We start from the raw sequence: 26,645 nt of genomic DNA, 5'->3' as shown, positions 1-26,645 counted from the left end.
CCGGCCCACCCCAACAAGAACAAACGTTTTGGCAACAAAACACACGTTTGGTGGCCACTTTTTTTTTTGGGGGGGGCGACAGACTAGAGTCGTGGCAGGCAGACACGATCGAAGGACCTCAAAGATTGAAAAAGAAAAAGCCTTGTCTCCTCTGCTCTGGGTTGACGGCCCTTTGGGGCAAAAGGGGGGGGGGGGTCGCGAGCAACGTTTGGATGCCGAAATTGGCGGCAAGTGACGGGCTAAAGTCCAGCGGCTTATTTTCAACTCTTTTGCGCTCCAAAAGCCTGATTGGATTTTGCCAGGGCTAAGCCCCGACGCCAAACATCCCTGAGCCGCCCCCCTCCCGCTCCGCCGCCGCTATAAAAGCGCCCCGGCGCCCGTCGGCGCGCTCAACATCGCTCGACCGGCGCAGGTAAGGCCCGCCCCCGGGCTGGCACGCGCGCCACATGGCCCACCCCAAGAGGAAGCCGCTCGCGCTGCAGACGGAAGCGATGGGGAGGCCGGGGGTGGGGGGGGTTCCGCTCTTTGGCCGTCGGCCCAACCGGTCGAAACTGGGGCGTGGCGCCGCTGAGGCTTCGTCAGCCCGCTCGGTCGAGATTGTTTTTGGGTGGGGGCTGTCGAAAGCCCAAACTCGTTTCCAATCCGGCTCCTTCCAATGTTTTCGTGAGTTTCTCATGCCGTGCGAAGGAAGCATTTTGGGGGAGGTCACCCCCCGCCCCCCTCCCCCCATTTTGCGCGGAACTCAGCAATATCTTGCCACTATTTTTTGTTTTGCGGTTCTCTAAAACAGGCGGCTTGCGTCGAGCGACGACGACGAACATGACGGCGGCAGACGTGATAGCTTTGCGTTCCCGATATTTGGAGGATTCGTTTGTCCGGTCTCGCTCAAGGGGCCCCGGTGGCCCACGCCTTTCCGTCCGCTCATCGGCGAGCCCCGCGGGAGCCCCGCCGATCGCTTGGGCCGCATTGAAGGCAGGGAGAGCGGGAAGCCGGCCCTCTTTGGGAGCTCCCCGCCTCCATCCGTCAGTGGATCGAGTGCAAAGTAGGCCGACTTTGGCCCGCCGACGCCGCCTTGCTTGTGTGCAGCGGAAGGCCGGATCCGCGCGTGGACGCTCCTCGCGGAGCTCGGCGGCCGGGGATTTAGCCCGCCATTAATTCCCGGGAGATCCACTTAGCGCTCCGGGAATAGTGGCGGCATCCTCATCATGGATCACGCCGCCCTAATCCCGTCGGCCGGGATTAACCCCGGCCGTGGCGGACGCCGTCTTTGTCGACGATCCGCCTCGGCCGGATTACGATGCGCTCTCCTTGTCTTCCGCAGAAAACGCTCCCAGAAGGCTTGCAGACATGGCAAAGTAAGTGAGCGGCGCAGTCCGACCTTTTCCAAATCCTCCGCCGGTGGCCCGTTTGATGCGGAAAAGGCTTTTCCGGGGGAGGGCGACTTGACTCTTTTGCTCCCTCTTTGGTCGGTGGCCTCGCGCAGAGTTTTCAAGAAGACCAGCGGCAACGGCGGCCTCACGCTCTACCTGGGCAAGCGAGACTACGTGGACCACATCGACAATGTGGACAAACTGGGTGGGTGTGAGCGCGCGGCCGCCGACATGTCCGACGCAGCCGCGGAAAATCCAAAGCCCGCAGCGGGCTTTGGAATTTCCGCGCATGGGAGCGGCGCCCGCATCGGGGAGGACTTAGCAAAATTGTCTCGCAGACGGCGTCGTCAAGTTGGACCCGGCGGACTTCGGAGACAGAAAAGGTGAAGTCCTCGCGCGCTAACGTTCAAACGCGGCGGAAGACGGCGAGACGGCCGTATTGAAATTGGGCTACCGCGCTCGCGCCCGCCAGTCTTCGTCCAGCTGGCGTGCGCCTTCCGCTACGGCAGCGACGACCTGGACGTGATGGGCCTGTGCTTCCGCAAGGACATCTGGATCCGCCAGCTCCAGATCTTCCCGGACGACCACAAGCCGGCGCTGAGCGAAATGCACGACACGCTCCTCAAGAAGGCCGGCGACGACGCCCGCCCCTTCACCTTTGAGGTAGCGTACCGCCGCCGCCGCCGCGCGACGCGCGCTCGTGCCGCTGGCTAACTAGTAACATGTGGCCCGCCTTCCACGCGCAGATTCCCACCAACCTGCCGTGTTCCGTTTCGCTGCAACCGGGCCCCGATGACAAGGGGAAGGTACGCCGTTAGCTTAGCGCAGATGAAGATTGGCCTCGCCAAAGGGAAGAAGGAATAAAGCGAGTGCGTGTTTCAGGCCTGCGGCGTGGACTTTGAGGTCAAGGCCTACCTGGCCCACGACAAGTGCAACCCGGACGAGAAGATCGTCAAGAAGTGAGTCGAGCGCGCGCCCGTTTGCCCCCCCCCTCCCGCTCGCCGTGACGCCGGCCGTGTCGCCGGTAGGGACACGGCGCGCCTCATCGTCCGCAAAATCCAGTACGCGCCGTCCCAGGTGGGCGCCGGGCCCAAAGCGGAAGTCTGCAAGAGCTTCATGATGTCCGACAAGCCCGTCCACCTGGAGGTCTCCATGGAGAAAGACGTAGGGGATGGAAGTTGTATTCGTAAAATGATTTGATACGGGGGGGGGGGACTTTTTTCCAGAACCCCGAGAAAGTCTTTTTGCATTTTTTTCCCCCTCTCGACCGCAGCTCTACTTCCACGGCGAAACCATCCCCATCAAAGTCAAAATCAACAACGAGAGCAACAAAACGGTCAAGAAGATTCAGGTGTCGGGTGAGTGCGCCGCCGCGCCGCATCCCGTCCCGGCGCGCGCCGGCTCACCGGAGCTCTTTCCGCTTCGCAGTGGACCAAACCACCGACATCGTCCTCTATTCGGCCGACAAGTACACCAAGTGCGTCTTCTCCAAGGAGTTTGGGTAGGTGGCGCCGCGGGGGGGGGGCGACGGGGGCGCTGGCGGCTGACGCGGGCTCCGCTCTGTTTCGACGGGCAGCGAGACAGTGGAGGCGGGCGGCACGTTGGAGAGCGCGCTGAGCATCGTGCCGCTGCTGGCCGACAACAAGGAGAAGCGAGGCCTGGCGCTGGACGGCCGCCTCAAGGACGAGGACACCAACCTGGCCTCCACCACCATGTAAGGGGGAAAGCTAAAGGCCCGGCCAAATCAACTCGATTTGCGTCGGGCGGGAAAAGGGAAAGCTCGGCGCCGAACGGCGGCCAAATGCCAAGCGGCGCTGGTGCGACCGCTAAAAAGTTGTGGTCCCATGTGTCCAGGTTGCGTCCGGGCGTTGAGAAGGAGCTGCTGGGAATTCTGGTGTCCTACAAGCTCAAAGTCAACCTGATGGTGGCCGGAGGAGGGTGAGTGTCGGCGGCCCCATCGGGCTTCCCCCGCCCACCCGACTGACCCCCCCCCCCCCCCCCCGTTCCTTGTGTTCCCGCAGGCTGCTGGGAGGACTCACTTCCAGGTGAAGGCGCCTCACTTTGCGCTCGGCCTCGACGCCGCTTGACTCTCGTTTGCTTTCCTTTCCCCGGCAGCGACGTGACCGCCGAGCTGCCGCTGATGCTGATGCACCCCAAGCCGGAAGGTGACGTCTCGCGCCGCGACCGCCGCCGCACAAGTGAGCCCACCCCCAAGTGAAAATGTCCAAAGTGCCGGCGGATCCAGAGCGAGGAGGCCCGCGGGGCCCCTCGGCGCCCGAGATCTCGCTCGGCGCGCTCGCCGCCTTTTGCCCTCGGCAAATATGGAGGCAGGTTTCCAAGGCGGGGTGCGCTCACTTTGCGTCTTTCCGCCGCCTTGACTTCCCGTTGGGCTGAGCGGCTCACTCACGCTTCTTTCCCTCTCTCCTCGTCTTCAGAGTAAAAGCTCCGCGGCCACGTAAGTACTCGTCCCACTCGTACGAGATCGTCGTAGGACGCGCCGAGCATTTGCTCCGTGCCGTCGCGCCGCGCGATGGTCCTCGGTTTTCACGGGGACGTGGAGCCCGACGCCGAGTGAGCGTTCCGTGCGCCTCCGGCGGTCCGAACGCGGCGTCGTGCCCCCCCCGGTGAGACGAGTGGCGTCGAGAACCTCCCCCGTGACCTCCCCGCTAACGGGGTCACCCGACGCGACGACTGCCGCGGATGAACAGATGTCGAAAGATGATTTGTCCCCGTCGCGACGCGGCCGGCGTGATGAATGCATGTTGAAATGCCGCCACGTGTTCAGAGACGACGTCGGCCCGCAGGAAACGCGCGCGGGAAGGAAGTGAGGCCGCGCAAGACCGCACCTGAGCAAGACGAGCCGTCCTTCTGTCGCCGTGGGTGCGGCCTTTTCCTTCGGCTGCATCCTTCTGTCCAATTAAACGTTTCAACCTCCTCTACGTGCGTGTGACTTTTTGACACGACAACCAAAATGAAAAAAAAAATGCCTTGCTTCACGTTCAACTTGCTACACATGTTTGGGTTCATGGGAATGTTTCTCAAGAGGATTTCGACACATTTGCAATCGCAGCAGCCCCCGCGGATGTGCTCGCGGGGGCTAATGCAAGGATGCATGGCGGTCACGCTTGAGGAAGCACAGGAGAGGACGCACGAGGTGCAGAAGGAAAGCGGCAAAAGCCAGACCATGGGAAGGAGATGAGAAAAAGAAGGAGAGGAAGCGACACAAGAAAGACATGTGTGGGGGGGGGGCAAGGGAAAGATTTGAGGGACAACAAAAGGAGTCAAAGAGGCGAAAAAGAAAGCCAACGATGGGCGCAAGGACAAAAGGGGGCGAGGGGGGGGGGGGCAGGGAAGGGGAGCGTGCCGCCAAAAGCGACAAGGAAGCAGGCCACGATAAGGATGCAAGGTCGCACATGAGGAGACGACGTGGACCGGAGAAGGACGCGAGGGGGACGCCACGCAGCGCAGCGCCGCGGTGGGGCGGAGAGGGGAGGGGGCGCAGGCGGCGAGCGACCCGGGCCGCCGAACCGAACCACCCATGGGCGGCTGCGTGGGGAGCCGGCACGACTCCTCGGGCAGCTTGAACGACAACTCGGACGGAACCGGAGGTAAGTTCCGAGCCGACCACGGCTTCGAGCGGGCTCGCCCCCTTCCCTTCCGTTCCCCTCCCCGCTGAGGCAAGCAGAGGCGTTCCGGACTCAAAGTGGCGGCACGGCGGCTGTGCTCGGCGGCTCGCGCGGCGACCCGTCGCTCTTTGTTCACTTGGCTTGCCAGTGAGCATGTAGCCGGCTAGCATGCTAACTAGTAGCAAGCTAGCCGGCTACATGCTCGGTGTTCCCGGTGGATTCTGGCTCGCTTTCAAGCGGCGAGCGACCGCATCGGAACGGTCAAGTCCATGCGGTCTCCAACCGGAAGCGCCGAAGATGCCGAAAGTAGCGGCAAGTAACCAAGTACAATGAGCCGGCTAGCGTTGAGAAGGCCCTTCCTTCTTCGGCCGTTTGTACGCTTGCTTGAAAGTGTCGATTTTGGACGGACGACTCGATTTGAAAAGGACCAACCCCTCGGCCTGCTCAAGTTGGCTCGTGGCCTTTTTCAGGACAGTACTCGAACGTCGCAGCAGGAGTGAGTCCACGCTGCTGCGTTACATCTTCATGAAACATGATCCTATCACCCTTGCTTTTTAAAAAAAAACGGCAATGGATACCCTGACGTAAAAACCTGAATTTGTTACCCGTCTTACTCAGAACCTCACCAGTCGTTTTCGAGATTCTTAGCACGTGACGCACACAAATTCGAGTATCGCGTCCAACGTGGCCCACCCACCGTCTTGCGTTCAAGCGTCAACGTCCGTTTTTGTTGGGGTCAGTGGCCCTGGGGCGCAACCAGCCGCTCAAGCGCGAGCGTCCCAAATGGAAAAGCGACTACCCCATGACGGAGGGCCAGCTGCGTAGCAAGCGCGACGAATTCTGGGACACGGCGCCGGCGTTCGAGGGCCGCACCGAGATCTGGGACGCCCTGAGGGTGGCCGCCGGCGCCTTCGAGAGGCAAGACCACCAGCTCGCCCAGGCCATCCTGGACGGCGCCAGCGTCACTCTGCCGCACGGTCAGTTGGGCGGGAGGGGGGGGGTCTTGAAACCAGTCAAATGTTCAGCCCGTTTGTCTCCTAAGCATTCAAAGACCAAAAGACTTTTTGGATGAATCGGCCCGTTAATGATCCAAATGTGTTTGGCACCGCAGGCGCGCTGAGCGAGTGCTACGACGAGCTGGGCAACCGCTACCGGCTGCCCGTCTACTGCCTGGCGCCGCCCGTCAACATGATCGAGGAACGCCGCGACGAGCCCGACGCCTCCGACCGGGACTCGGGGGGAGCCGACTCGGACGGCGGCGGCGAGCGGCCGCTGCGCCTGCGCCTCTCCACGGGGCGCGACCTGCGCCTGCGCGTGCGGACGAGCGACACGGTGGGCGCCATGAAGCGGCGCCTCCAGGCTCAGGAGGGCGTGCCCGCCGCCGCCCAGCGCTGGTTTTTCTCGGGGCGCCCGCTCACCGACAGGCTGCGATTGGAGCACATCAACGTCTCGCGGGATTACGTGGTGCAGGTGGTCGTCGGCCAGCCCCCGCCGGACGGCGCCCCCGCGGACGCTTGAAGGTGGCGCGGGAAACTTTTGGCTCGGACGTCGCCATGACGACAAGGTGGAATACAATGAAAAAACCCAACGCTGGATGAAAGGCTTCTCGTCACTTGACTGCACGATCGGGGGAGAGCGAGGCAGCCGTGCGCCAAACGCTTTGAACGGACGACTTTTTCCCCCAAATTAAAAAACCGTTTTTCTTTGTACTCCTCCGCAGCTCGTCCTTTCTTTGAGCCAGAGCGTCGACTCTGTCGCCTCCACTTCACCAGATGAATTTGAACGGTCGAGGCGCTCGCAGCTCCCAAAACGTTGCTCTCGCAAATGCTGCGGGAGAGAAGCCCAAAAAGCCGTCCGGAATTGCAACTTTGCCTTGCGCGTGTGCGTTCGAGTGCGCCAGAAGAGTAAGGAAAGAAATCGCTCAAGAGCTTGGCTACAAAATTATTCTGATTATTTTTATTCATGTCATATGTACTCAGGCATTCCTGCGGCTGTTTCCGTGACGACGCGCGACACTTTGCTGTCGCGGCTGGGTTTGGTGGCCGCACGCTGTTTGCATTTTTCAGGCGTTGCGCCGCCGCTGCGTTTGTGTGTCGTCGTCGCTTGGCTTGCTTGCATCTTGTGGCGTTTGCGTGGCTGCGTGCGCATCGTTGTGGCTGGAAGCACCGGGGCGCTTGACTGCGGCGCTGCCTTTCGGGAGACTGGACGTGGGGGTGCGCGCCAAAACACACACACACACACACACTGTGCATGTGTGCGGGGGGAGGGGGTAGGGGGGGTGGAGTTCAGCTGCAGGAAATGTTTTTCCAGTGTGCTGCTGTGACGTCGTCATTGTGGTCAGTGTTGCTGCTTCTTGGACAGGTACCTACACACACAGGCAGACGTGTTTGTGTGTGTGTGTGTGTGTGTGTGAAAACAAATGTTGACCAAAAGCAAAACAATTGCACCGCGTGGTGCAAAGCTAAATGCCAAACTATCCACGGGGAGCTCCAATTTACTGCGCTCTCTCTGAATGTGAGCAGGTCAGGTTCTGTTTGAGCGAGTGTCGGTCGGGGCCCCGCTTTCTTTGGCACGGGTTGCGCTCGGATTTCTTTGCAGGCCGCCGGAAAGGACACGTCGGCAGCGGAGCAGCTTCCGGGACCGACACCGAGAGATCAGCGCCGCAAGAAGGAGAGGTAGCGAGCGCCTTCCTGCCCACTATTGGGCAGACGCTCCTGAAAACTTGGACTGGGCCATTTTTGATCTGCTTCGATTGCTATTTGTTCTTTCCTCCTTTCTCCCTTTGGTCATATTTGGCTGCTGCAAATTGGGAATTTGAGCCCGACTTGCCGGCCGCGCGTGGATGTCGGGGCTTACCTCTCCCAGTGTTTGTGGTTGAGGGCGCTGAAGTCGTCCAGCGTGGCGATCTCCTTCAAGTACTCGCTCAGCTTCTGGAGCTCGCGGTCCTTCTCGCGGTTCAGGTGCGCCTTCATGAAGGGCCGGATCTGCGCAGACGCGCGCCGACCTTGAGATGGCGCTCAAATTGGGCTGCCCGCGCTCCACAAATAGGCTAGCGCAGCGCTTCTCGTCCAAAAGGAAAGCAATGGCCGCCTACCTTGAGCCCGTTCTGCGGGTTCATCAGGAAGTTGCGGCCGATGTCGTCCAACATGATGGTGTTCTTGCGGCTGTAGAAGCGCTCGTACTTGCCCCAGATCACACCCAGCGGCTTCACCTGCGCCGCATGGTCGGCAACACAAACACGGACACGTCCGACAACTTGCCGGGATGTACGCTTATGACGCGCTATCCAAGTTTTGCCGGATTTGGGGCTCCCATTTAAAGCCGAGGTCCGGCCCCGTTCGCGTGATGAACGTGGCTCGGCCCAACCGCTCACCTCGACCACGCCCCTTTTGGGCGTGTGCACAGTGATCATGGCGGCGCTGTCCAGCATGAAGGCGATCTTGTAGTTGGGGTTGTCGGTCACCCCCAGCTCCTGAGAGACGCGCACACATGTAGCATTCTTGCTCCGGCGTTGTCGCTTTGCGGCTCGGCAAAAAAGCCCACCGACCTTCATTTTGGCCTCGATCCACTTCATGCTGGTGGCGGCTGCAACGGGCAACAGACGGCGTTGATACGATAAGCTGGTCGCGACGGCGCCGTCGCGACCAGCTTATACGTACACCAGATGACGATGTCGTAATCGGCGTAGGCCGACGTCAGGAACTCGTGCAGGTACGGCCTCATCAGCTCCTGGCCGCTCTCCGCGCACGACTTGTGGTCTACGGCAAGGGTCAAAGGTGAGCGCGCCTCGCGGCGGCGCGTCTCCGGGCTTGGGGGGCGGGGCTCACCAAACAAAGTGTAGTCCACGTCCAGCACCAGAAGTCTCTTGCCTTCCCTGGGGGAGTTCATCTCCTCCACCTTGTAGTCTTTGACGCGGCGAGCGATCTTGGCCAGGTTCTCCTCCCTGCGGCGAGCGCGCGCTTTCGACTTCTTATTTAGCTTTTGGCATTGTTCCTTTTTGCGAGCGCGGCGTGACGTTTGGGAAGCGCGTCTGACCTGTTCTCCACTTCGATGACCTCCTCCTCGATGTCAAAGTCGTTGACCACGTCGTCATTCTCGGGCCGAGGGGCCAAGACCTCCTCCTGCACGAGAGCGAAGCAAGTCAGCCCGCCGGCGGGAGGAGGAGACGCTCAAAGGCGACGGCGAGCAGAGGAAGACCGGGGAGAAGAAAAGAAAGGGAAGACCAAAAACCTCGAGAAAAAAAGGAGGAGAATGCGAAGAAGGGATGGCTCACGCCAGCGCCGGAAGGCAGCGTCTTACCAGGCCCTCCTCCCTGGTGCCCATCATCATGATCTTGGTGTTGGGCTTGAGCTTGAGGGAGCCCAGCTTCACCTGGTCCTCCGCCGCCTTTCCTGACGTCACAAGGCCGAGGCGAGAAGCGCGCGTGAACTCGACGAGAGCGACGGCGCTCGCGGCAGCGACGGCGCCCGCTTTACCTTTGACCTTGAGCCCGAGCAGCTTCTGCCTCTCGGGCAGCACGCCGGTCAGAGCCTTGATGGACTGCTTGAGGTCCATGACGGTGTCCTCCTCGGACAGCGACGTGATGGCGTATTCTTGGCCCCCCCACTTGATGATCACGGACACGGACATGGCTGGATCGCGCGCCGCGGAAGCGCAAAGGTGAGACGAGCCGAGACGCGGCCGGCCGGCCGGCCGCGTTGATGTTTTTAGCCACGGAGGCTAACAGCCGGCGAGCAAAGCGGGCGGCTAACCGCTAACGTGAGCCGCGGGCGAGCCCGCTGCGACTTAGCTCGCCCGGCGGAGCGTCCGATCGCTTAGTCTGCTTCGTTCGACGACGCCAGCGAGAAAGTGACGAACCTTCGGACACACACACACACACACACACACACACACACACACACTTTTACTAAACAAAAAAGACGGGAGCAAAGAGCGTGTTCCTGGCTTGGCGCCTTCCGCCGGCAGTGACGTTGCGACAAAGGCCCGTCGCCACGGCAACGCCACGCTCTCACGGAGCCAGCTGGCCTGGGTCGTTGGCAAAGATGACTGAGCTCCAAAAGGCTTCCAAACTTCGGACCTTGAACGGAAAATAGTCTCCGGCGCTCACGAGTACCATTTACTCCTTTCTTTGTTTCGGGGACGACGCTCCACCACGGTCGAACCTCTCCAGAATGATCACGTATCCATTTAGTCAAGTGAAAAAAGACAAGGAAGAAACGTGCCTGTTATGGTCGACAAAACAACGTCTTGTACTGATGTCGCGCATTGGTTTTCAAGTGCGGTGTCAACTGAAATGGGCTCAAGAGTTGAAAGTTGGGGGAAGCAAGCGAACCCACTCGAGCGAGCGCTCCGCCCCCAAGCGCGGACTCGCCGAAGCCTGGCAGCGACTGCGCATGCGCACTCCAGGCTCGGGTCGGGCTGCGGGCGGAGGCTGCCTTCTCGGGATGGCTTCTGGGCGAGATGCTGGAGACGCGCGGATCCGCCGCCTCCTGTGAGCTCGACGAGGCTCGGTTCGGGCTCGGCCCGGCTAAAATGCTCCGAGCCCCCACCGGGCAGCTCCCCGCCGAGGCTCCAACGCGCACTCGAAACGCCGACGGCGGCCTTCGCGAGTAAGTTGGACCGCGTCCGCCATTTTGAACCTGTCAAACTACGCGCTAGCCGGCTAAGCTAAGCCCAGCCAAAAGAAGCTCGACGAAGCTAAAGATGCTTTGCCGAAGCGGCGACCAAAGCGCCGCTAAAGCTCTTTAGCCTCTGAGCGCCCCTGAAGCATGAGACTTGTGTTTTGTGACGTCACTTTCTTTGGCGAGCTAGCTAAGCGGCTAGGCTAGCTGTTAGCTGGAGCGGTCGGCTCCGTGCTCGTTGCGGACGTTGTAGTCTTCGGTGTTGGCGTGCATTTGCAGTCACGATGAAGTGACGCAAGAGAATTATTCTTAATTGGGGTTTGAACAGCTCCGGCGAATTCGTGTGTAGCTTCTCCAATGAATGCCGACGAAGCATCGGTACCCAAACGGACAGAGCGATCAACGGACGGAGAGGTTACTCGAGTTCATGTGGCCATCGACGCCCGTCGCCGGCGTTCATCCGTCACCAAAACGTCATTTCCGAGAGGTACGCGGAGGATTACGTGATCCAAATCCCGCCGACTGCGGTGATGCGTCGCTCGCGGCGTCGCTCGCGGCATCGTTTTGTTGCTGCCGCGAAGGCAACGCGAGTCGCTTCGGCCCGCCCCAGGCAACGAGCCGTGTCAACACACAGAACCGCTGACACCGGCAGTCTCGCGCGTTGGCCGTCCGCATGCCACATATCGAGCCACAGTCTCCCGTCGGAGACTGTGGGCCCGACCCCCGGCAGACCCGCTGATCGCAACGCGGCCAGTCTTGGCGTGCCCCAGACCAAAAAGGCCAGTTTTGAAGATGAAGATCGTCGAGCATTGAATGTCCTCGGTCAGGGAAGGGCAACATCGCTCTCAAGGCCATTTTGGGTGGGGAGGGAATCGGTAGAAACAAACCGAGGGGGGCACACCGCATTACCTTGAAATGCTATCTTCTTCTTCATCCATCCGTTTCGCGATGATTCCATTTGCTGACTTTTGCCTTTGAACCCGTCTGACTCGGCTCCATCCACCGTTTTTGAGTGTCCTCCGGCGAGCTTCTCCCAAGGGTCACATGCCAGCCTTGTTGTTGCGCCGCAGCGCCCCCTGCCGTACCGTCCCATCCTAGTGGCGCGGCCCGGCCATGGCGCTGAAGGAGCGCGTGGAGGCGGTGCTGAACGTGGGCCTACGCGTGCCCAGCATCGTGCTGCTGGACGTGCTGTACCGATGGGACGTGGGCTCCTTCTTCCAGAAGATCCAGCGATCCGGCCTGTCCGACAACCCCCTCTTCCAGTACAAGTACCTGGCGCTCTACCTGCACTACGTGGGTGAGTACCGCGCGCTCGTTTTTTTTTTCTGGATTTTTGTTTGGAGTTTCTCTTGCCCAGCTTGGCTGCGACATCACACACGTGTGTGTGTGTGTGTGTGTGTGTGTGTGTGTGTGTGTGTGTCCCAGGTTACATCCTGAGCCTGGTGCTTCTCACCCTGCCCCGTCAGCACTTGGTCAAGCTTTACCTCTACGCGCTCACCGCCCTGCTGCTCTTTGCCGGCCACCAGGTGTCCAGGTTCGTGCGCGTGCGTGCAACCGCCGGCGCCGCGCTGCAACGGGGCGGGGCCTGAACGCATGGGTTCTGCCTTGTGCTCAGGGATTACGTGCGTGGTGAGCTGGAGTCGGGCCACGAGGGCGCCGTCTACCTGGAGCCGCTCTCCATGAAGCGATTCACCACGGCGCTCGTAGGTGAGAGCCAGCCTGCCGCCCGCCGTCTGTCAACAGAGCACGACGGCCGGACCCACGGACGCCCCCCTCAAAACTTCTGCGTCTTGTATCCGTGCGTGCGGGAGGGACACGGACCGGCGTGCTTTGCTGGCGCCTGCGTGTCACGGATCACCGCTAACGGAGGGCCTCGGATGAGGTTCCAGTGAAGCTTTTGATGTTTGGCGTTCCCAGGTCAGCTGGTGGTGTGCACGCTGTGCTCTTGCGTGATGCAGACCAAACGCATCTGGCTCTTCTCGGCCCACCTGCTGCCGCTGGTGGCCCGGCTGTGCCTGGTGCCCCTGGAGACCATCGTGTTCATCAACAAGTTCTCCATGATCTTCACGGGCCTGGAGGTCATCTACTTCCTGGCGTCCAACCTGCTGGTGCCGTACGAGCTGGCCAAGACGGCCTACCGCCAGCTGGCCCAGGCGAGTGAGCGGCCGAGGCCGAGGGAGCGCGCCGGGCTCGGGCTGAGCGTCTGTGGGGCCTGCGTGTCCAGGTGGTGGAGGTCTACGGTCTTCTGGCTCTGGCCATGTCCTTGTGGAACCAGCTGGTCCTGCCCGTCCTCTTCATGTGCTTCTGGCTGCTGCTCTTCGCTCTGCAGATCTACTCCTACTTCAGCACCCGCGACCGGCCCGCCTCCAGAGAGAGGCTCCTCTTCCTCTTCCTCACCAGGTGGGTGCCGAGCCCGCCCGCCCCCGCGCCGGCAGCCGCCGACCCCGTGTCAACCGCGTGTGCCGACTCCCGCGCAGCGTGGCCGAGTGCTGCAGTACGCCCTACTCGCTCCTGGGCCTGGTCTTCACCGTCTCCTTCGTCGCGCTGGGCGTCCTCACCCTCTGCAAGTTCTACCTGCAGGGCTACCGGGCCTTCATCAACGACAACACCATGCACAGGTGGGCCGCCCCGCCCGCCTTTGGCGCGCGCCCCGCGGTCCCACGCATGCGTGACCTTTTTTGCGCAGGGGCGTGACGGAGGGCATCACCCTGCTGATCCTGGCGGTCCAGACGGGCCTGATCGAGCTGCAGGTGATCCACCGGGCCTTCCTCCTGTCCATCATCCTCTTCATCGTGGTGGCCTCCATCCTGCAGTCCATGCTGGAGATCGCCGACCCCATTGTGCTGGCGCTGGGGGCCTCCAGGGACAGGTACCTCGGCGCGACCGCCGGCCGGCCGTCCGTCCGGCCCGCCGCCGCTTAACCCTCGTTGTGGTCGCCGTCGCGCTTCCCGCCAGGAGCTTGTGGAAGCACTTCCGAGCCGTGTCGCTGTGCCTCTTCCTGCTGGTCTTCCCGGCCTACATGGCCTACATGATCTGTCAGTTCTTCCACATGGACTTCTGGCTCCTCATCATCATCTCGTCCTCCATCCTCACGTCGCTGCAGGTCAGGCGCCTGTGCGTTTCGTGCGACTTGTACGTGTTCTACTCGAGATGAGACGTCGGGAGACGGCCGCGTGTCCGTCGCGCGTGCTGGTCCCGCGTTTTGCACGCGTGCCAGTAGTGCATCCGCGATTGGCTGACGAGCGTCGTGACCGTGTGTGCCTTCAGGTGCTGGGCACTCTGCTCATCTACGTGCTTTTCATGGTGGAGGAATTCCGCAAGGCTCCGGTGGAGAACATGGACGAGGTCATCTACTGCGTCAACGGGACCTACCGGCTGCTGGAGTTTCTGGTACATGAGACGAGCGCGGCGGCAAGGGGGTGCGCGGATGGCAGGATGTGCGCGTGTCCATCAGGTGGCGGTGTGCGTGGTGTGCTACGGCGTGTCGGAGACGGTGTTCGGCGAGTGGAGCGTGATGGGCGGCACCATCATCCTGGTGCACTCGTACTACAACGTGTGGCTGCGGGCGCAGCTGGGCTGGCAGAGCTTCCTGCTGCGCCGCGACGCCGTCAACAAGATCAAGAGCCTCCCCGCCGCCAGCCCGGCGCAGCTGCGGCGCTACAACGACATCTGCGCCATCTGCTACCAGGTCACGCTCGCGCCCCCGTGTCGCCGGGGGCCTTTTGCCGTCAAACCGTGGCGTCTCGGCGCGTCGACGGTCGGCGTGAGGGGTCGCCCGCGCCGTCCGCGCGCTGTCACCGCGTACGAAGCGTCGCCGCGTTTCCTCCGGTCATTAACGTCTCCGCTTGCTCCCTCAGGACCTGAGCAGCGCCGTCATCACGCCGTGCGGCCATTTCTTCCACGCGGGCTGTCTGAAGAAGTGGCTGTACGTTCAGGAGACGTGTCCGCTCTGTCACGCTCAACTCAAGAGCCAGTCGGCCGCCGACGCCGCCCAGGCCGATCGCGCGCCTGCCGGACGGGGGGCGGTCGGCGAGGAGAAGCCCGCAGAGGGAGGAGCCGCGCCGTCTTCGTCTCGTGCGGACCGCCCGTCCCCTTCTGACCAGTTGGACACGCCCCCCTCGTCTCTGGAGGGAGGTGACCAGGCCGGGGGCGGAGCCACACCCAGCATCCGATCGGATGATCCCGGATCATCCCGTCACGTCCCCGAGACCCGTGACGCCTTAAGAGGCGACGTCGTGGGCTTGTGAACTCGCACGTTCCGAGGGCTCGGTGCCCCCCCGCCTGGTCCGCTTGCCAAAACCCTTTCTGGCGGCATTTAGATTCGGATGCGGTGGACCTCGACCGTTCCCGAAAAGGTCCACTGGAGATTTCGCCATCGGGGGGTCGGGAACGAGCGAATGATCGGACCCGCGGGGGGACGCCGCGGCCACGGCCGGCTCGTCTCCCGACTGGCCGATGCCGAGCGCCAGATTCGCATGGCGACGCATGCTGCGGCGTGAACGGCCGCACGTTTCCCACAAAGCATCTTGAAGCATCTTTCTTCCTCGATGTGTGTTCCAGACTGTCATTTGTACGACATACGACTTGACCGTTGCCCCCCCCCCCCCCCCCCCCCCCGGCCCAAATGACGCGTCCCTCCCAGCTGGTGTGATCACTCCACCCTCCGGAGTGGGAGCAGCGGGACGCAGACGGCGCCCGTTACCTTGTCGCAGTGTTAGCGTGGTTCCGAATGAATACATGCGCAATGAGCAATGTATGATGAACCTGCCAGTCCTTTGTCAGTTCTTTTTTTTTTTTTTAAGATGTGACGTGAACTTTGTATTGCCTTCAAGTTTGTGAAGAACTCAACCGAGGCTGCCATCAGCACTGACTACCGATTTCCGCTCGTGATTTTTCAAATGAGATGATGTGCCGGCTCATTTTGGAGATGACCCCGAAATAAAGGAAAACCAGGTCAACTGTCAATGAAATGTCAGTTCATTCCAAAGCTGATCATGGATTCTCCGTTGCTTTGAAATCTCGGGAACGGAGCCACTCTGGCGGTTTGATTCGCTTTTCATCGTCCGTCTGCGTCTTGAAAGGGTTTTCGCGGTGCGTTTTTAGCCGAAAAAAACGACCATGTATAGTAAGGCGTTTTTGGCCCGTTTTCTCCCTCTGCTCAGTGGCGCGCGTGACCTTAATTGACCCCGGAGGAAAAACGGCCCATAATTTTGATTCAAGTACGCCGTTGTGGTTCTTTGACACCTTTGGCCTCCCTCGGCCTTCTCCAAAAGATGACCGAGGGCGGCGATCACATTTGTCCAGAATGGCCAAAGAATAAAGAGAAGGAAGCAAAGGATGAGCTTCAGCATCCACGTTTATTATTTGACAAAGTAGCACACGTTAACGCCTCCAAAGAAAAGAACATTTACTGGCGGGAATTCTCTCTACTTTCTTTTCCTCGACTGGAAAAAATGCCACAGAGTTCCCATCTTGTCCCAACACACACGCGCACGTGCCGTCAGCCGGCGGGTGACCGATCTCTCCCACACACACGCACACGCACGCACACCCGCACCCACAGAACGGACAAAGTTTGCTACTTCAGTCAAGGTGGTTCGGAGCCTATCAGGCCGAGTGGGTGGACATTGACCGGATGCGGCGGGCGGCCGGCCCACCCGGGGGGGGGGGGACGCAACCCGCCCCCCCGGGTGCGCCGGCCGGCCACCCGTCTTATGGAGTAGATGTCAAAGTGGTCGAAGAGAAGGCCATAAAGTCCAAATTGAGTCTGGGTGGTTGGCGTGCCATATACAGTACAGTGATATAGAACTTCGAAGCCCCGCCCTCTCATGAAGTCACAAGTAGAAATCAGTTTACAAACGCTAACAATATAGCTCTCTAGGCTGTACATCACCCTGAAGAAAGTCAAAGAACAATCAATTACTTTTCCATAGGAAATCTCATCTCAAGGCAAAGGGCCCGCCGCGCTCGGGCTTTGGGACGGCGCCGCGCAAGGTCGGGTCGCCGACCGTGACGGCGCGCGCCACGGAAGGGACCCGACGGCGCCCGGGCGCCGGGTCGCGAGACGGCGCCCGAGCCGCAAATGCGGACGGCGGCCCGCGCCGATCCGACTCGCGGAGGGCGGCGGCGCTCAAGTACACTTGCAGCATTCGCACCAGGCCTTCTTTTGTTTTGTGTGGTTTTTTGTTTGTTTTTTTTTTGTAGCAGCAAATGGAAGAAAAATGCTTTTTGTTTTCAGATTTTTTTTTCTTTTTTGGACAAAGTGCAATTGTGTTCAACATAAAGATATATAGAGTACTTTTGACACGTGTGTGTGTATCTCTCTCTCTCTCTCTCGATATAGATCTCTATTTATATATAAATGTCTTTTTGTGTCGATATCGTCTTGTATAGTGTGGCTAGCGAGCACACTCTGTAACTATTTACAAAAAGTGGAAACGGACGGGAGAGGAGAGCGAGTTAACGAGGAATCTAGGATGGTCGTTCCTGAAGAGCACCAAGTTCCCTTCTTCACATGCAAGCTCACCGGGAAAAATAGCAAACCTTTGGAGCCCCGCCCCCCTCCCTCTCCGTCACTACATTCCGTTCAAGGCTGCGCCGAGCAAAGCCAAACCTCCGATACCCCCCCCTGCCCCCATTGCAAAAGTTTCCCATGAAACGGGCCTCTTTTGGGGGAGAGAATCAAGGCATTTTTTCCAGATTAAAAGGCAGAATAGTGCATTTTCAAACTCGCAATGAGAATCCCTTGGGGAATAATTTGTGGCGTTGGCGCACTTCGCCAGTGGGCTCGTAACATGAAGCCAAAAGAAATGTTTTGTTTGTGGACCCAACGAGCGCGCGTCACAGTTCCGTCGGGGTTCCTCAGACGACCCCCCCCCCCCCACCCTCGCCCCACATCTACATTCAATACGGTGTCACGTAAGCTGTGCAAAACCTTACTTTGCCTGGCCGCCTGGCCATTTTGTTGCATGTGTCTTTGGTACAAAACAATCAATGAAAATAGATCAATAGTGTGCAAATACTCCTTTGTAACAGAAAAATAGCTCTCGGTCCGGCCCACCCGGAGCGTACCCACGCGCAACTCTCATCCGTCGCACACGCATGCACCGACTCTGTGGCATGGCGCAAGCAGAGCGCTCCTATTTACACACATTCGCCAGAACCTCAAACGCGTCGCAACATCTCCGTCCACACACACAAGGCACGATGAATAGAATCAGATCACTCGGAACACTAGCGTGAGCCCACTGGCGTTGACTGTACAAGGAGGGGGCGGGGCCATCCTCAGCTTCACCTTCTTGCCGGCGGCCCGACAACCCGACGGCCTCGCCCGCGTGAGACTAGCACCAAACTACTTGCCGTTCCGCTCGGAACGCGGCGGCGACGGGATCCTTTGGGGGCGGGGGCACGCAATGACGCGGACGCCAGGCGGGAGGGGCATGCAAAACTGAGAAGGGGGGGGAGGGGATGGGCGAGGCGGGACCGCCGCTGCCGGCCCGCTACATTTTGGAGGTGGGCACCCGCAGGCCCAGCAGCCCGCCGGTGGGGTCGCCGGATCCCGTGTTCTCCAAGATCTTGTTGACAAAGTCCGAAGTCTGCCCGGCGATGGGGGGCGACACTGCCGACACAAAGGAAATAACATCCGTGAGAAATCCGCCTGGCAGTTCCGACCACGTTTCAAATGCGGGCCGCATCTTTTCCGATCTCGATACGCAAAGCAAAATGGAGGCCCCCGCAATCTCATCGTTGGCCCCCAAAGGGCAAAGTGGCGAGCGGCGTTTTGTCCTCACCGAGCTTGTCCCGCATGATTGTGTCCAGCGTGTCGCTCATGCCGCCGGCGCCGGCAGACGGGTTGTCGGCGCGGCTCACGATCTCCTCCTTGATGGCGTTGATGACAAACAGCAGGCGATCTACAGGAAGACGCCCCCCCGCCCCCACACACACAAAAACCAAAACAGAAGGGTCACGGGGGCGCTGGGCTTTCCTCGCACGACTCCAAACGTACCGTACTCGGTGCTGAGGCCCCACAGCTTGACTTTGTTGGCTTCGTATTGCGCCTTCTTCTTCAGCCGGCACGCCCTGCGCACAGCGTCACTCGCGTCAGGTGGGCGACGGGCGACGGGCGGGCGACGCCTCCTTACCTGGAGGCCAGCTTGTTCTTTTCCTTGCGCGACCACGGCCTGGCGGTGAGCGGCAGCTCGCTGACGGGCGTCAGGTCGCCGATCACCTTGTTGAGCTTGCGCAGCTCACTGCCGATCTGCAGGAGCTTGCGGGGGTTGGGCGTCAAGTCCTCCACGTCGGTGCGCCGAGACTTCTTCAGCGCGTACTTGCCTGCCGGCAGCAGGGGGGGTGGCGTTACGGCGATATGGGCCTCCCGACGGACGCCCGGGGGCCGGGCCGCCTTACCGTGCGGGGGGCCGTTCTTCTGGTACAGGTTGCTGGGCAGCGTGCGGCGGTCCCACTCGGACGGCTTGAGCAGGCGCTCCTGCTTGGACGGCGTCAGCTGCTCGCTGTACTCCCAGAAGTAGCGGCGCTTGCCCCGCTTGCGGCTCGACGTCGAGCCCTCCGCTTCCTCCGGCCGGGAGGCGTCGCGGCCTGGACCAAAGAAAGACGGGAGGTGAGCGAAAGGAAGGACGGCGCGTGTGGGCGGGAGGCGGTCGCGCCCCCACCGGGCTCGGAGAAGGCGTCGCTCATGTCGTCGTCCTTGTCGGCCTCGTAGTCTTCGTCCTCGTCCTCGTTGTCCGACAGCTCGCGCTCGCTGCCGAAGCCTTCGTCGTGGTCTTCTTCGCCCTCGTCGTCCTCCTCGTCCTCGTCCTCGTCGTCGTCGTCTTCGTCTTCGTCCTCCTCGTCCAGCCGCGGGAGGCTCCTGCCGGCCAGGCGGCTTTGCGTGAGGAACAACGAGTAGTTGTGCTCTTCCTCTTTGCTCTTCTCCTCCTCCGCCACCTCCTCCCGGACGGGGGCGGGGGCGTCGCGCTCCGAGCCGGGGGCCGCGGGGCCGGCGCCTTCCGGAGCAGGGGCGCCCTCGAAGTCGCGGCTGGCGGGGGGCGCCGACGCCGACTCGCGGCGGCGCGGGGGCGCATCCGCCCTCTCCAAACGGCTCCGCGAGCGGCCGTCGGCCCCCACTTGGGGGGCGCTCGGGCGCGCAGAGGCCTCGCTGGCAAAGTCCGCGTCGGCCGCCATCTCGGGGGCGGGGCGCCGGCGGGCCTGGGTCTCGGCCACGCTGTCGGTGCTGGACGGCACCGGCCGAGTGGCCTTTTGGAAGCCTTCGGGGAAGTCCGGCAGGAGGCCGTCGGAGGGGCGGGACGAGGAGGCGCGGCCGACCGATGGCCGGGGGAGGCCGGCCCCCGACGCCGGGAGCGGCGCTCGCTTGGCGGGGGTCATCATCGGCGGCGGCGGCTGCGGGCCGGGCGGCCCGGGCTCGCTCGGGGGGTACAGGGCCTCGCAGACGGGCTGCGAGTCCTCGCCATTGAGCTGGGCCAGGGTGGGCGTCCGACCGATCACCTCCTCGTCCTGGTACGGGCTGGAGAAGTCGTCCAAGCCCAGGAAGTCCACCTCCTTGGTGCCCCAGATGTCGCAGCTGGCCAGGCGCGTGTACCTGAACGGGAACAGGCGCACGCGGGTTTTACACAGAGGCGCGGCCCCCGGCGGGCCGGGCCGGGCCGAGCCGTCCTACCTGGTCAGGTCCTCCCAGTACGAGTCCCACTGCTCAAAGGCGCAGCCGCCGGGCGCCGCCTCGCCCTCTCCCAGCCCCGTCAGCAGCCGCTGCTCGGCGTCGCCGTCCTTGGCGCCGTCGGCCGCGCCCACCGGGCCCTCGGCGTACGGACTCTGTCGCTGACTCGTGTCCCTGTCCTGGGAGGGGTCGGAGGAGGATGACCGTTACAAATTGCAAATCAAACGGGCCCCCTCGCCGGAAAGCGGAAACTTTTTCCTCCGCGTCATCCTCCGGAGAAGGCTCCGGAGCGAAAAACGGATTCGTCAAGGAAAGAACGGCGACGAGTTGCGGCGCTCGCTCGCTCACTCACCAGCTCGTACATGAAGTCGGGGTCGCAGGTGTTGGCGAGCAGCTCGGTGCTGGTCAGCGCCTGCTCCGCTGAGAAGAAGTGCTGAAAGTCGTCCCCAAAGGGAGGCTCCATCCCACTCACGCTGGGCTGCGGCGCACACACACACACGAAGGAACTGATGAAGACCACCAGGCGGCACCTTGGCACAAACGCACGAGGCAAGCAGTTAAAATGCCTTTCGCACCGAGGCAACCTTCCGGACTCGGGAAAGGAGCCAACGGCGGGTGCTCAACTGCTGAGCTCAAGTGCAATTATTGATGGAGTCGGTCGTTTTAGGGGTGTGGCCTAGCGACGGATCAGCTTCGTCTCGGCGGGAGCGAAAGCTCGCTCGTGGTGGGCTCTCCTTGCCCGCCCGCGCGTCAGCCCACCATAGTCACGGTCAGAGCTACGGGCCCACCTGAGGCATCGCAAGGGGCCGCTTAGCGCTCCAGCGGCGGGGAACCTCTGGGCCCGGGGTCCGGTCCCAGCGGCGCGAGGACGGTCGAAGGGCGGGGGAAACGGGGGGAGACTCGCTGTCGGGATTCCGCGCCACCTACTTTGAGGCGATCTGTTCAAAAGACGGCACACAACAGAAAGGTGACATGACGACTTCCGTAAGAAAGCTGGCGTCCGAGCGTCAAACATGGCGAGGCAAACTTGGCCCACATTTTCAGCAAAAGGATGGCATTGTCGTCGCCGTTGTCATCCCGAATGGTTTGCCGAGTCCGCTTCATGGATTTCACCTATCGCGGGGGCCTTTGGGAAGGTAACCCCCGCCAGAAACGGGGGTCGCCCGTCCGGTTAGAAGGCGCGTGCCCATCACGCCTCGGCCGACGCGACTTTGACAGCGGCGGACCCGCGCCGATGGGGTGAATCTCGCTGGAAGCGCGCGACGATTGGGCGACGGACTTGCCCCGTCCAAGACACGGGACGATATTTAGCCAAGAGTTTGACAACGACGGAAGCAATTTTTTTTAAAAAAAAGGGTGGTGGACGTTTTCCAAGGCCACCGTAAGATGGTGTGTCGCTCACACCCTCGCAGGAGCAAAACAAAGCCTCAACCTACCGCCACGGCGCCCACACCCACGCGAGGTCCCTTTTCCATTGGGCGAGGCGCGGCGGAGGCCCGCCCCCGCGCTCATCCCATTGGCCGAGCTCGCCGTCGCTCTTTCTCACCGACGAGCTCGCTTCAAGGTGGGTTGAGGCTGAAGATAAACAAGTCGGAGGCCTGCTTGGAGCTGGCTGGCCTACATTCGAACATTTCGCCAGCGTTTGGCCACAGACGCAAAATACGCTCGGCAACGTTCACACACCGACAAGAAGTCGACACTTGCGCGCCGACCAGCGCGCTTTCAGTGCTAGCTGCTAATTGTTGGCGGCGAAACTGCTCGAATAAATATCCGCATTCGCGCGACGTCCAAAACCAAGTTGGCCCCCAAAATACGTTCGGCTGAATGTGCCGCTTTTTTTGGTGTGTTTGTTTGTTTGTTTGTTTTTTTAACATGAAGGGAAAACCAAGCGAGGCAACGTGGAGGGAATGTTCTAGCGTGTGTGCGTGTGTTGGGGGGCGTGTACCGTGGGAGCAGAAGTCAACGTTCCACGCGATCCACTTGAACACATTGAACGCCCCGATCGAAACCGTGCGTGCGTGCGTGCGTGCGTGTCCAAAAGTCTTGTTACGTCATTGTTTTGCAGCCATCGTGCCCGGCAATTAGACGGCCCCCCACGCCTGCGAAATGCTCCCAATGAAGACGAGACGGTGTTCCAATTGCGTGCAAAGCATCAAAGTTGCTTTGTTTTTGTTCGCTGGGCTGCCGCGGGAGGCTGCGCGAGCAGCTACGCCCCCCACCCCACGCGTGCTTCAAATGTACGTTCTTTCGAAAACCAAGCAACAGCGACGGAGCGAGCGCAACCCGAAGGCCTCCGCCCCCCCGCCTAGCGTTTGATATGCGGAACGAGGAGAGGGCGCTCTCCTCGCTAGCCGGCGGGCTAGTCGCCGAGCTAATAATCCTCCGAGGCGGCCGAAATCGCCAAAGCGCAAAACCTTCGCTCGGTTCCCCGCAAAAGGCGTCTCGCTCGCGCTCACCGACTCGCTTCCGGGCGGGCGGGCCGCGCTGGCGTCCGGCTCGCAGGCTCGGTCCGGTCTCGCGATGGGGTTCGTTTGGCTCGCTCGCTCGTTTCTTTCGTTTCGTCGCCGAGTTTGCTGCTCGCTCTTTTGTTTTGTTTTGTTTTGTCGCTTCCTGGAAGGCGCGTGACTCCCTGGCCACGTGGTACGCGGCTCGGCCAATGGGAGCGGCCGGATCGGATCCGCGTTCCGCACCAGAAACACGGTTTGCGTACGCTTGGAGAAACAAAACAAAACAAACCATTAAATCAAGTCCAGCTTCTGTTCCATTCAACACCATTTTTATTCAAATCTTTCATTTCGACCTGTACGTTTGACGCCGAGAACACCATTTGGAAAAGAATGAATCAACATTTACATTTGGCTTTTGTTCATGTCGAACAGTCAACAAACCTGTCACGTTTTGCAACTCATCAGCCCCCCACTCCCAAAAAACAACCGGAAATAACGTGTCAAATGGACAGTGCAGAAATGAGTGGAAAGAATGACGTTTAAAAATATGCGAATTCCAATCCCGCAGAGCAGTTTATTATTATGATGATGTTTTTTAAAGAACACGTGACTTGTCTTCCTGTTGGCATCGAGTGTCGCCTCAACCGGCTTATAGCATCACAAACTTTCAAAGGGAGTCTAAAATGTTTGGGTCGGTTGTCCAACGGTTGAGGAAAGCATTTTTTTCTTGCATCAAACGTTATTTGAGTCATTCAAAAGTTGAGGCGGAAGGTCAGAGTTCAGTCTTGATGGCGCGCAGCAGGTCCTCGCGGTTGACTCGGAGACTGCGCCCGTTCCAGCGGCGGTAGGCCAGCAGGGCGATGTTCTTGGCGGCCACGGCGCTCATCTCCATGGCGCTGCCCGCCCACTCGATACCGTTCAGGTAGTAGAGGTGCGGGCCCAGCTCCACGGGGGGCAGCGTGGCGCCGGCCGCGCTGCCGTAGCGAGGGTACGCCCGCCACTCCGTTGCCTGCGCCGAGTAGTAGGACCTGCGGGGGTTGGGGGGGTCAGACGCCGTCCGAAAGGCCCGCGCGCCTCGCCGGCTCACCTGAAGAGCGTCTTGAGCTGCTCCCCGGTGAGCACGGCGGGCGAGAAGACTTTGTAGACGGCGGCCTCGTGCGCCCGCTTGCGGCGGAAGCCCGGCGGCACCTCCACGGGATAAACGCCGGCCACGCTGTTGAAGAAGAGCGCCGGCGCCGCCGTGGTCAGCACGCCGGCGTACGGGAAGAGCCGCGGGTCCCGGAAGCCGAAGAGCGACGTGTTGAGGTAGCCGTGCACCAGCGTGACCACCGTGCTCTGCCACTCGCCCTCGCCGGGCACGGCGGGCGACGCCCAGTCCGGGAAGGAGATGTCGGCGCCTGCCCGCAGCGGCGCCGCCACCACCACCGCGTCGTACGCCGCCGTGCGCCGCTCCGGCCCCTCGCCCGCCAGGCCCAGCTCGTACCGAAGCGCCCCGCCTGCGGGGACAAGCGGGAGAGGCTCGGCAACCCGCGCGAAGAAGGGGGGCTGCCCGGAGCGGCGGCTGATGGATGATTATTATTATTTTTTTTTGGAGGGGGGGGGGGTCAGTTACGCAAAGAGGACCGGGGCCAGGGCCGGCAAACGGGGAGAGGAAAGTTGCCGTTATTACCCGAGCGGAGCGTCCGCACGGAGGTGACGCGCGCCCGCAGCAGGTTGGCGTTGGCCGACTTGAGCAGGCCCTCGCACAGCAACTTGTTGCCGCCTTCCACCGCCCACAGGTTGGACTGGGCGCTCGCCAGCGACACGGCGCCTGCGGACGCAACAACGGCAGACGTCAAAGGCAAAGCGCAAAAGGAAAAAGCGGCGGCCCACGCTTCAGGTCGCTCGGCGGCTTCCGGCGAGGCCTCTGACCCACGAAGGCGGGCACGCTGACGTTCTGGCCGTAGTTGAGCCTGATGACGGGCGCCACCACCTCGTCGATGAAGCGCTGGGACACGCCCAGCTCCAGCAGCGAATCCGAGAGAGGCCGGCGCGTCATGTTGACAAAGCCGCTCCCGCCCAGCGACTCCAGCAGCTCCTCCAGCGAGCCGAAGGCGAAACCGTGGGCCTGGTACTTGTAGATCCTGCGAGGCGCAGCGCGGGCGTTACGAGAGGGCTCCACCCAGATCGTTTCAGCGGAAGGAGGGCTCCCGTCTGGTGCGTGCGCGTGCCTGATGAACTTCTCCATGATCTCCTCCAGCCACATCTGCAGGCGGATGAAGCTGCTGCCGTAGCGCCACCACAGGCGCAGGAGGTCCAGCAGGTACCAGTCCGTCTCCTCCGCGACCACCGACGCGCCGTCAAACACCGCCGTCTTGCCCGCCACGCTGCGGCGCTGCTTCAGCCCTGCGGGGGGCAGGGGGGGGGGACACACGCGGGCATCGTCAGCGTCGCGCGTATGGGCAAGGCGAGTCCGTCCCGGTTTGAGACGCCCTCACCGAGCTGCTTGACGAAGTCGTGCATGTGCAGGTTGAGCGCGTGGATGATGGAGGCGCCCGACTCGTAACGGTTCCGGTTGACGGTGACTGTGGCCAAGCGCCCGCCCACCTCGCCCTTCTCGTACACGTCCAGCTGCACGTCGGGCCCGAAGTGCTGGCGCAGGAAGCGCGCCGTGGCGCTGCCCCCGATGCCCGCGCCCACCACCGCTGAAAAGACAAGACGGCGCCGCACCGTCAGGGCGACGTCCCGAGCGCCATCGCGTCGCGCGGCAGCCCCGAGCGCGCCCGCCCGAGCGAGCAAGGCGAAGCCCGGACAGGGCGGATCGGTCTCGCTCTTCAGCCCGCGGCCCGCGTCTCGCGACCTTTCTCGGATGTCGCGCGAGTGCCCGCCTCCTCGACGAGTCGATTGGGCTGAACGAAACGCCCGAGGGCCATCATCTTTGAAAAAGCTCCGTTTGGCATTTGGATTGTGGACATTGGAAAAGCCTTTCAAGGTCGTCAAGTGTCGAGCGAAACAACTCGGTCTCTTCGGAGAATATGATCCGAACGACGTGCACGGCTCATCGTGGAGAGGAAATAGCGTTAAGAACGGCGGCTCGCGCTCTTGCCTATTCTCGAGGGCGGAGCTCCATCCTCTTGAGCGGCGGCGGCCGTCGCGAGGGCCGCCAGGGCGGCCAGCAGCGGTTCGAAGGCGCGGACGCCTCGCATCGCGTCTGCCGGCGGGCCGGGCCGACAAAGAGGAGAGCGACCGGGACAAACGTTTCCCCCTTCGCTCGGCTAACAGCGAGCCGCTAGCCCGCTCATCGATGAGGCGATCGATCGATCGAGTCTGACGGAGCCGCGCGTCACGTGACGTGGACGCGCGCCAAATGAGAAGCGGTCGCGGCGGAACGTAGGCGACGACGTCACCGCCTCGCTTGTCGGACCGTGGATCCAAGCGCAAAACAAGAAATAGCACGCGCTTTTCTTGACGCATGACTTTTTTGTTCTTTTTTAACCGTGCCTTCACTCGGCGGATTGCTCTCAACTCATATTGGAACCGTTTTCTTCGCATTCTCTTGCCTGGTTTTCCCCATCCCTTCCGGGCATTCCAGGAAAGGGGCATTTGGCCCACTCGGCAAAGCGAGTGGAAGCCAACCGGGGTGGGTTGCCACCATTTCTCGGGTCGTCAAAGCGCAGCCTGACCTCCAGCTCAACTCGCTTCATCATGTCAAGAAGAAATATCGCACCGGCTATCTTCAACAAGTCGGTGCCAATCACGCTGCGTGACGTCACTTATGTCGAAGAACCGAATGGAGGAAATATTTTGAAAAAGATTTGATCCGTGGCTGGAATGAACAAAATATACAAAAGATGTATTTGACTTTGCGTTCCCTCCCGATCGCTTATCCCGCCCATATCGGCGTGCAAAATTTCACATCTTTGCTTGTTACA

General features: G+C 61.4%; 6 protein-coding genes across 10 annotated transcripts; 3 read left to right on the top strand and 3 right to left on the bottom strand.

Moving 5' to 3' along the window:
- Positions 1 to 387: 387 nt before the first annotated feature.
- On the top strand, positions 388 to 4,309 carry arr3a (arrestin 3a, retinal (X-arrestin)). Of its 2 annotated transcripts, none has more exons than XM_052047049.1 (16): positions 388 to 412; positions 1,322 to 1,355; positions 1,484 to 1,575; positions 1,709 to 1,753; positions 1,843 to 2,033; positions 2,117 to 2,176; positions 2,253 to 2,329; positions 2,399 to 2,534; positions 2,644 to 2,728; positions 2,799 to 2,871; positions 2,947 to 3,084; positions 3,225 to 3,308; positions 3,392 to 3,415; positions 3,486 to 3,535; positions 3,806 to 3,825; positions 4,175 to 4,309. In XM_052047049.1, the coding sequence occupies exons 2-15, from the start codon at positions 1,348 to 1,350 to the stop codon at positions 3,808 to 3,810; spliced, it is 1,068 nt and encodes a 355-aa protein (XP_051903009.1). In that variant the 5' UTR covers positions 388 to 412; positions 1,322 to 1,347; the 3' UTR covers positions 3,811 to 3,825; positions 4,175 to 4,309. The 2 variants fall into 2 exon arrangements, with proteins under 2 accessions (XP_051903009.1, XP_051903010.1); XM_052047050.1 differs by having other exon boundaries at positions 4,156 to 4,309.
- A 442-nt stretch (positions 4,310 to 4,751) lies between these two features.
- On the top strand, positions 4,752 to 6,689 carry ubtd2 (ubiquitin domain containing 2). Its single transcript, XM_052047060.1, has 3 exons — positions 4,752 to 4,978; positions 5,737 to 5,973; positions 6,108 to 6,689. Exons 1-3 carry the CDS (start codon positions 4,909 to 4,911, stop codon positions 6,512 to 6,514), a joined length of 714 nt encoding a protein of 237 aa, XP_051903020.1. The 5' UTR covers positions 4,752 to 4,908; the 3' UTR covers positions 6,515 to 6,689.
- A 248-nt stretch (positions 6,690 to 6,937) lies between these two features.
- ublcp1 (ubiquitin-like domain containing CTD phosphatase 1) lies at positions 6,938 to 9,876 on the bottom strand. The gene is made up of 10 exons (XM_052047055.1): positions 9,472 to 9,876; positions 9,296 to 9,387; positions 9,032 to 9,117; positions 8,824 to 8,939; positions 8,656 to 8,754; positions 8,544 to 8,581; positions 8,370 to 8,468; positions 8,091 to 8,207; positions 7,853 to 7,980; positions 6,938 to 7,361 (listed from the first exon to the last, which is right to left on the bottom strand). The coding sequence occupies exons 1-10, from the start codon at positions 9,623 to 9,625 to the stop codon at positions 7,334 to 7,336; spliced, it is 957 nt and encodes a 318-aa protein (XP_051903015.1). The 5' UTR covers positions 9,626 to 9,876; the 3' UTR covers positions 6,938 to 7,333.
- Positions 9,877 to 10,383: 507 nt separating this feature from the next.
- Positions 10,384 to 15,587, top strand: LOC127588354 (RING finger protein 145-like). Of its 2 annotated transcripts, XM_052047038.1 has the most exons (12): positions 10,384 to 10,605; positions 11,688 to 11,914; positions 12,043 to 12,151; positions 12,233 to 12,324; positions 12,535 to 12,770; positions 12,842 to 13,017; positions 13,095 to 13,235; positions 13,304 to 13,486; positions 13,573 to 13,720; positions 13,885 to 14,007; positions 14,072 to 14,305; positions 14,475 to 15,587. In XM_052047038.1, the coding sequence occupies exons 2-12, from the start codon at positions 11,731 to 11,733 to the stop codon at positions 14,862 to 14,864; spliced, it is 2,016 nt and encodes a 671-aa protein (XP_051902998.1). In that variant the 5' UTR covers positions 10,384 to 10,605; positions 11,688 to 11,730; the 3' UTR covers positions 14,865 to 15,587. The 2 variants fall into 2 exon arrangements, with proteins under 2 accessions (XP_051902998.1, XP_051902999.1); XM_052047039.1 differs by lacking the exon at positions 14,072 to 14,305.
- A 370-nt stretch (positions 15,588 to 15,957) lies between these two features.
- crebrf (creb3 regulatory factor) lies at positions 15,958 to 22,913 on the bottom strand. 3 transcript variants are annotated; one of them, XM_052047040.1, is made up of 10 exons: positions 22,744 to 22,913; positions 21,076 to 21,225; positions 20,640 to 20,765; positions 20,291 to 20,466; positions 19,287 to 20,212; positions 19,024 to 19,212; positions 18,759 to 18,948; positions 18,623 to 18,696; positions 18,408 to 18,527; positions 15,958 to 18,235 (listed from the first exon to the last, which is right to left on the bottom strand). In XM_052047040.1, the coding sequence occupies exons 2-10, from the start codon at positions 21,082 to 21,084 to the stop codon at positions 18,117 to 18,119; spliced, it is 1,929 nt and encodes a 642-aa protein (XP_051903000.1). In that variant the 5' UTR covers positions 21,085 to 21,225; positions 22,744 to 22,913; the 3' UTR covers positions 15,958 to 18,116. The 3 variants fall into 3 exon arrangements, with proteins under 3 accessions (XP_051903000.1, XP_051903002.1, XP_051903001.1); XM_052047042.1 differs by lacking the exon at positions 22,744 to 22,913 and adding an exon at positions 22,233 to 22,732; XM_052047041.1 differs by lacking the exon at positions 22,744 to 22,913 and adding an exon at positions 21,324 to 22,208.
- A 122-nt stretch (positions 22,914 to 23,035) lies between these two features.
- Positions 23,036 to 26,174, bottom strand: LOC127588378 (prenylcysteine oxidase-like). The gene is made up of 7 exons (XM_052047068.1): positions 25,820 to 26,174; positions 25,212 to 25,418; positions 24,945 to 25,119; positions 24,646 to 24,857; positions 24,404 to 24,544; positions 23,822 to 24,230; positions 23,036 to 23,762 (listed from the first exon to the last, which is right to left on the bottom strand). Exons 1-7 carry the CDS (start codon positions 25,917 to 25,919, stop codon positions 23,507 to 23,509), a joined length of 1,500 nt encoding a protein of 499 aa, XP_051903028.1. The 5' UTR covers positions 25,920 to 26,174; the 3' UTR covers positions 23,036 to 23,506.
- Between the last annotated feature and the right edge of the window lie 471 nt (positions 26,175 to 26,645).

The sequence above is a fragment of the Hippocampus zosterae genome, chromosome 16, assembly GCF_025434085.1.
Source record: "Hippocampus zosterae strain Florida chromosome 16, ASM2543408v3, whole genome shotgun sequence".
Lineage (NCBI taxonomy): Eukaryota > Metazoa > Chordata > Actinopteri > Syngnathiformes > Syngnathidae > Hippocampus > Hippocampus zosterae.
This window is presented reverse-complemented; position numbering and strand designations above follow the sequence as displayed.

Bases quoted from the DNA above. Each gene is read 5' to 3' on its own strand.
- arr3a (XM_052047049.1), top strand. The intron at 2,729-2,798 runs GTGAGTGCGCCG...TCCGCTTCGCAG, and splicing joins CAAGAAGATTCAGGTGTCGG to TGGACCAAACCACCGACATC. The intron at 2,872-2,946 runs GTAGGTGGCGCC...TTCGACGGGCAG, and splicing joins GTCTTCTCCAAGGAGTTTGG to CGAGACAGTGGAGGCGGGCG.
- LOC127588378 (XM_052047068.1), bottom strand. From the start codon at position 25,919: ATGCGAGGCGTCCGCGCCTTCGAACCGCTGCTGGCCGCCCTGGCGGCC. The intron at 24,858-24,944 runs GCACGCGCACGC...TGCGCCTCGCAG, and splicing joins ATCATGGAGAAGTTCATCAG to GATCTACAAGTACCAGGCCC. The intron at 24,231-24,403 runs GTAATAACGGCA...TTGTCCCCGCAG, and splicing joins CGTGCGGACGCTCCGCTCGG to GCGGGGCGCTTCGGTACGAG.
- crebrf (XM_052047040.1), bottom strand. The intron at 20,213-20,290 runs GTAGGACGGCTC...GTTCCCGTTCAG, and splicing joins TACTGGGAGGACCTGACCAG to GTACACGCGCCTGGCCAGCT. The intron at 19,213-19,286 runs GTGGGGGCGCGA...TCTTTGGTCCAG, and splicing joins CGACGCCTTCTCCGAGCCCG to GCCGCGACGCCTCCCGGCCG.
- LOC127588354 (XM_052047038.1), top strand. From the start codon at position 11,731: ATGGCGCTGAAGGAGCGCGTGGAGGCGGTGCTGAACGTGGGCCTACGC. The intron at 11,915-12,042 runs GTGAGTACCGCG...TGTGTGTCCCAG, and splicing joins GCTCTACCTGCACTACGTGG to GTTACATCCTGAGCCTGGTG. The intron at 13,018-13,094 runs GTGGGTGCCGAG...ACTCCCGCGCAG, and splicing joins CTCTTCCTCTTCCTCACCAG to CGTGGCCGAGTGCTGCAGTA.
- ublcp1 (XM_052047055.1), bottom strand. From the start codon at position 9,625: ATGTCCGTGTCCGTGATCATCAAGTGGGGGGGCCAAGAATACGCCATC. The intron at 9,388-9,471 runs GTAAAGCGGGCG...TTGTGACGTCAG, and splicing joins GCTCGGGCTCAAGGTCAAAG to GAAAGGCGGCGGAGGACCAG. The intron at 8,582-8,655 runs GTACGTATAAGC...TGCCCGTTGCAG, and splicing joins TTACGACATCGTCATCTGGT to CCGCCACCAGCATGAAGTGG.
- ubtd2 (XM_052047060.1), top strand. From the start codon at position 4,909: ATGGGCGGCTGCGTGGGGAGCCGGCACGACTCCTCGGGCAGCTTGAAC. The intron at 4,979-5,736 runs GTAAGTTCCGAG...TGTTGGGGTCAG, and splicing joins CAACTCGGACGGAACCGGAG to TGGCCCTGGGGCGCAACCAG. The intron at 5,974-6,107 runs GTCAGTTGGGCG...TTGGCACCGCAG, and splicing joins CAGCGTCACTCTGCCGCACG to GCGCGCTGAGCGAGTGCTAC.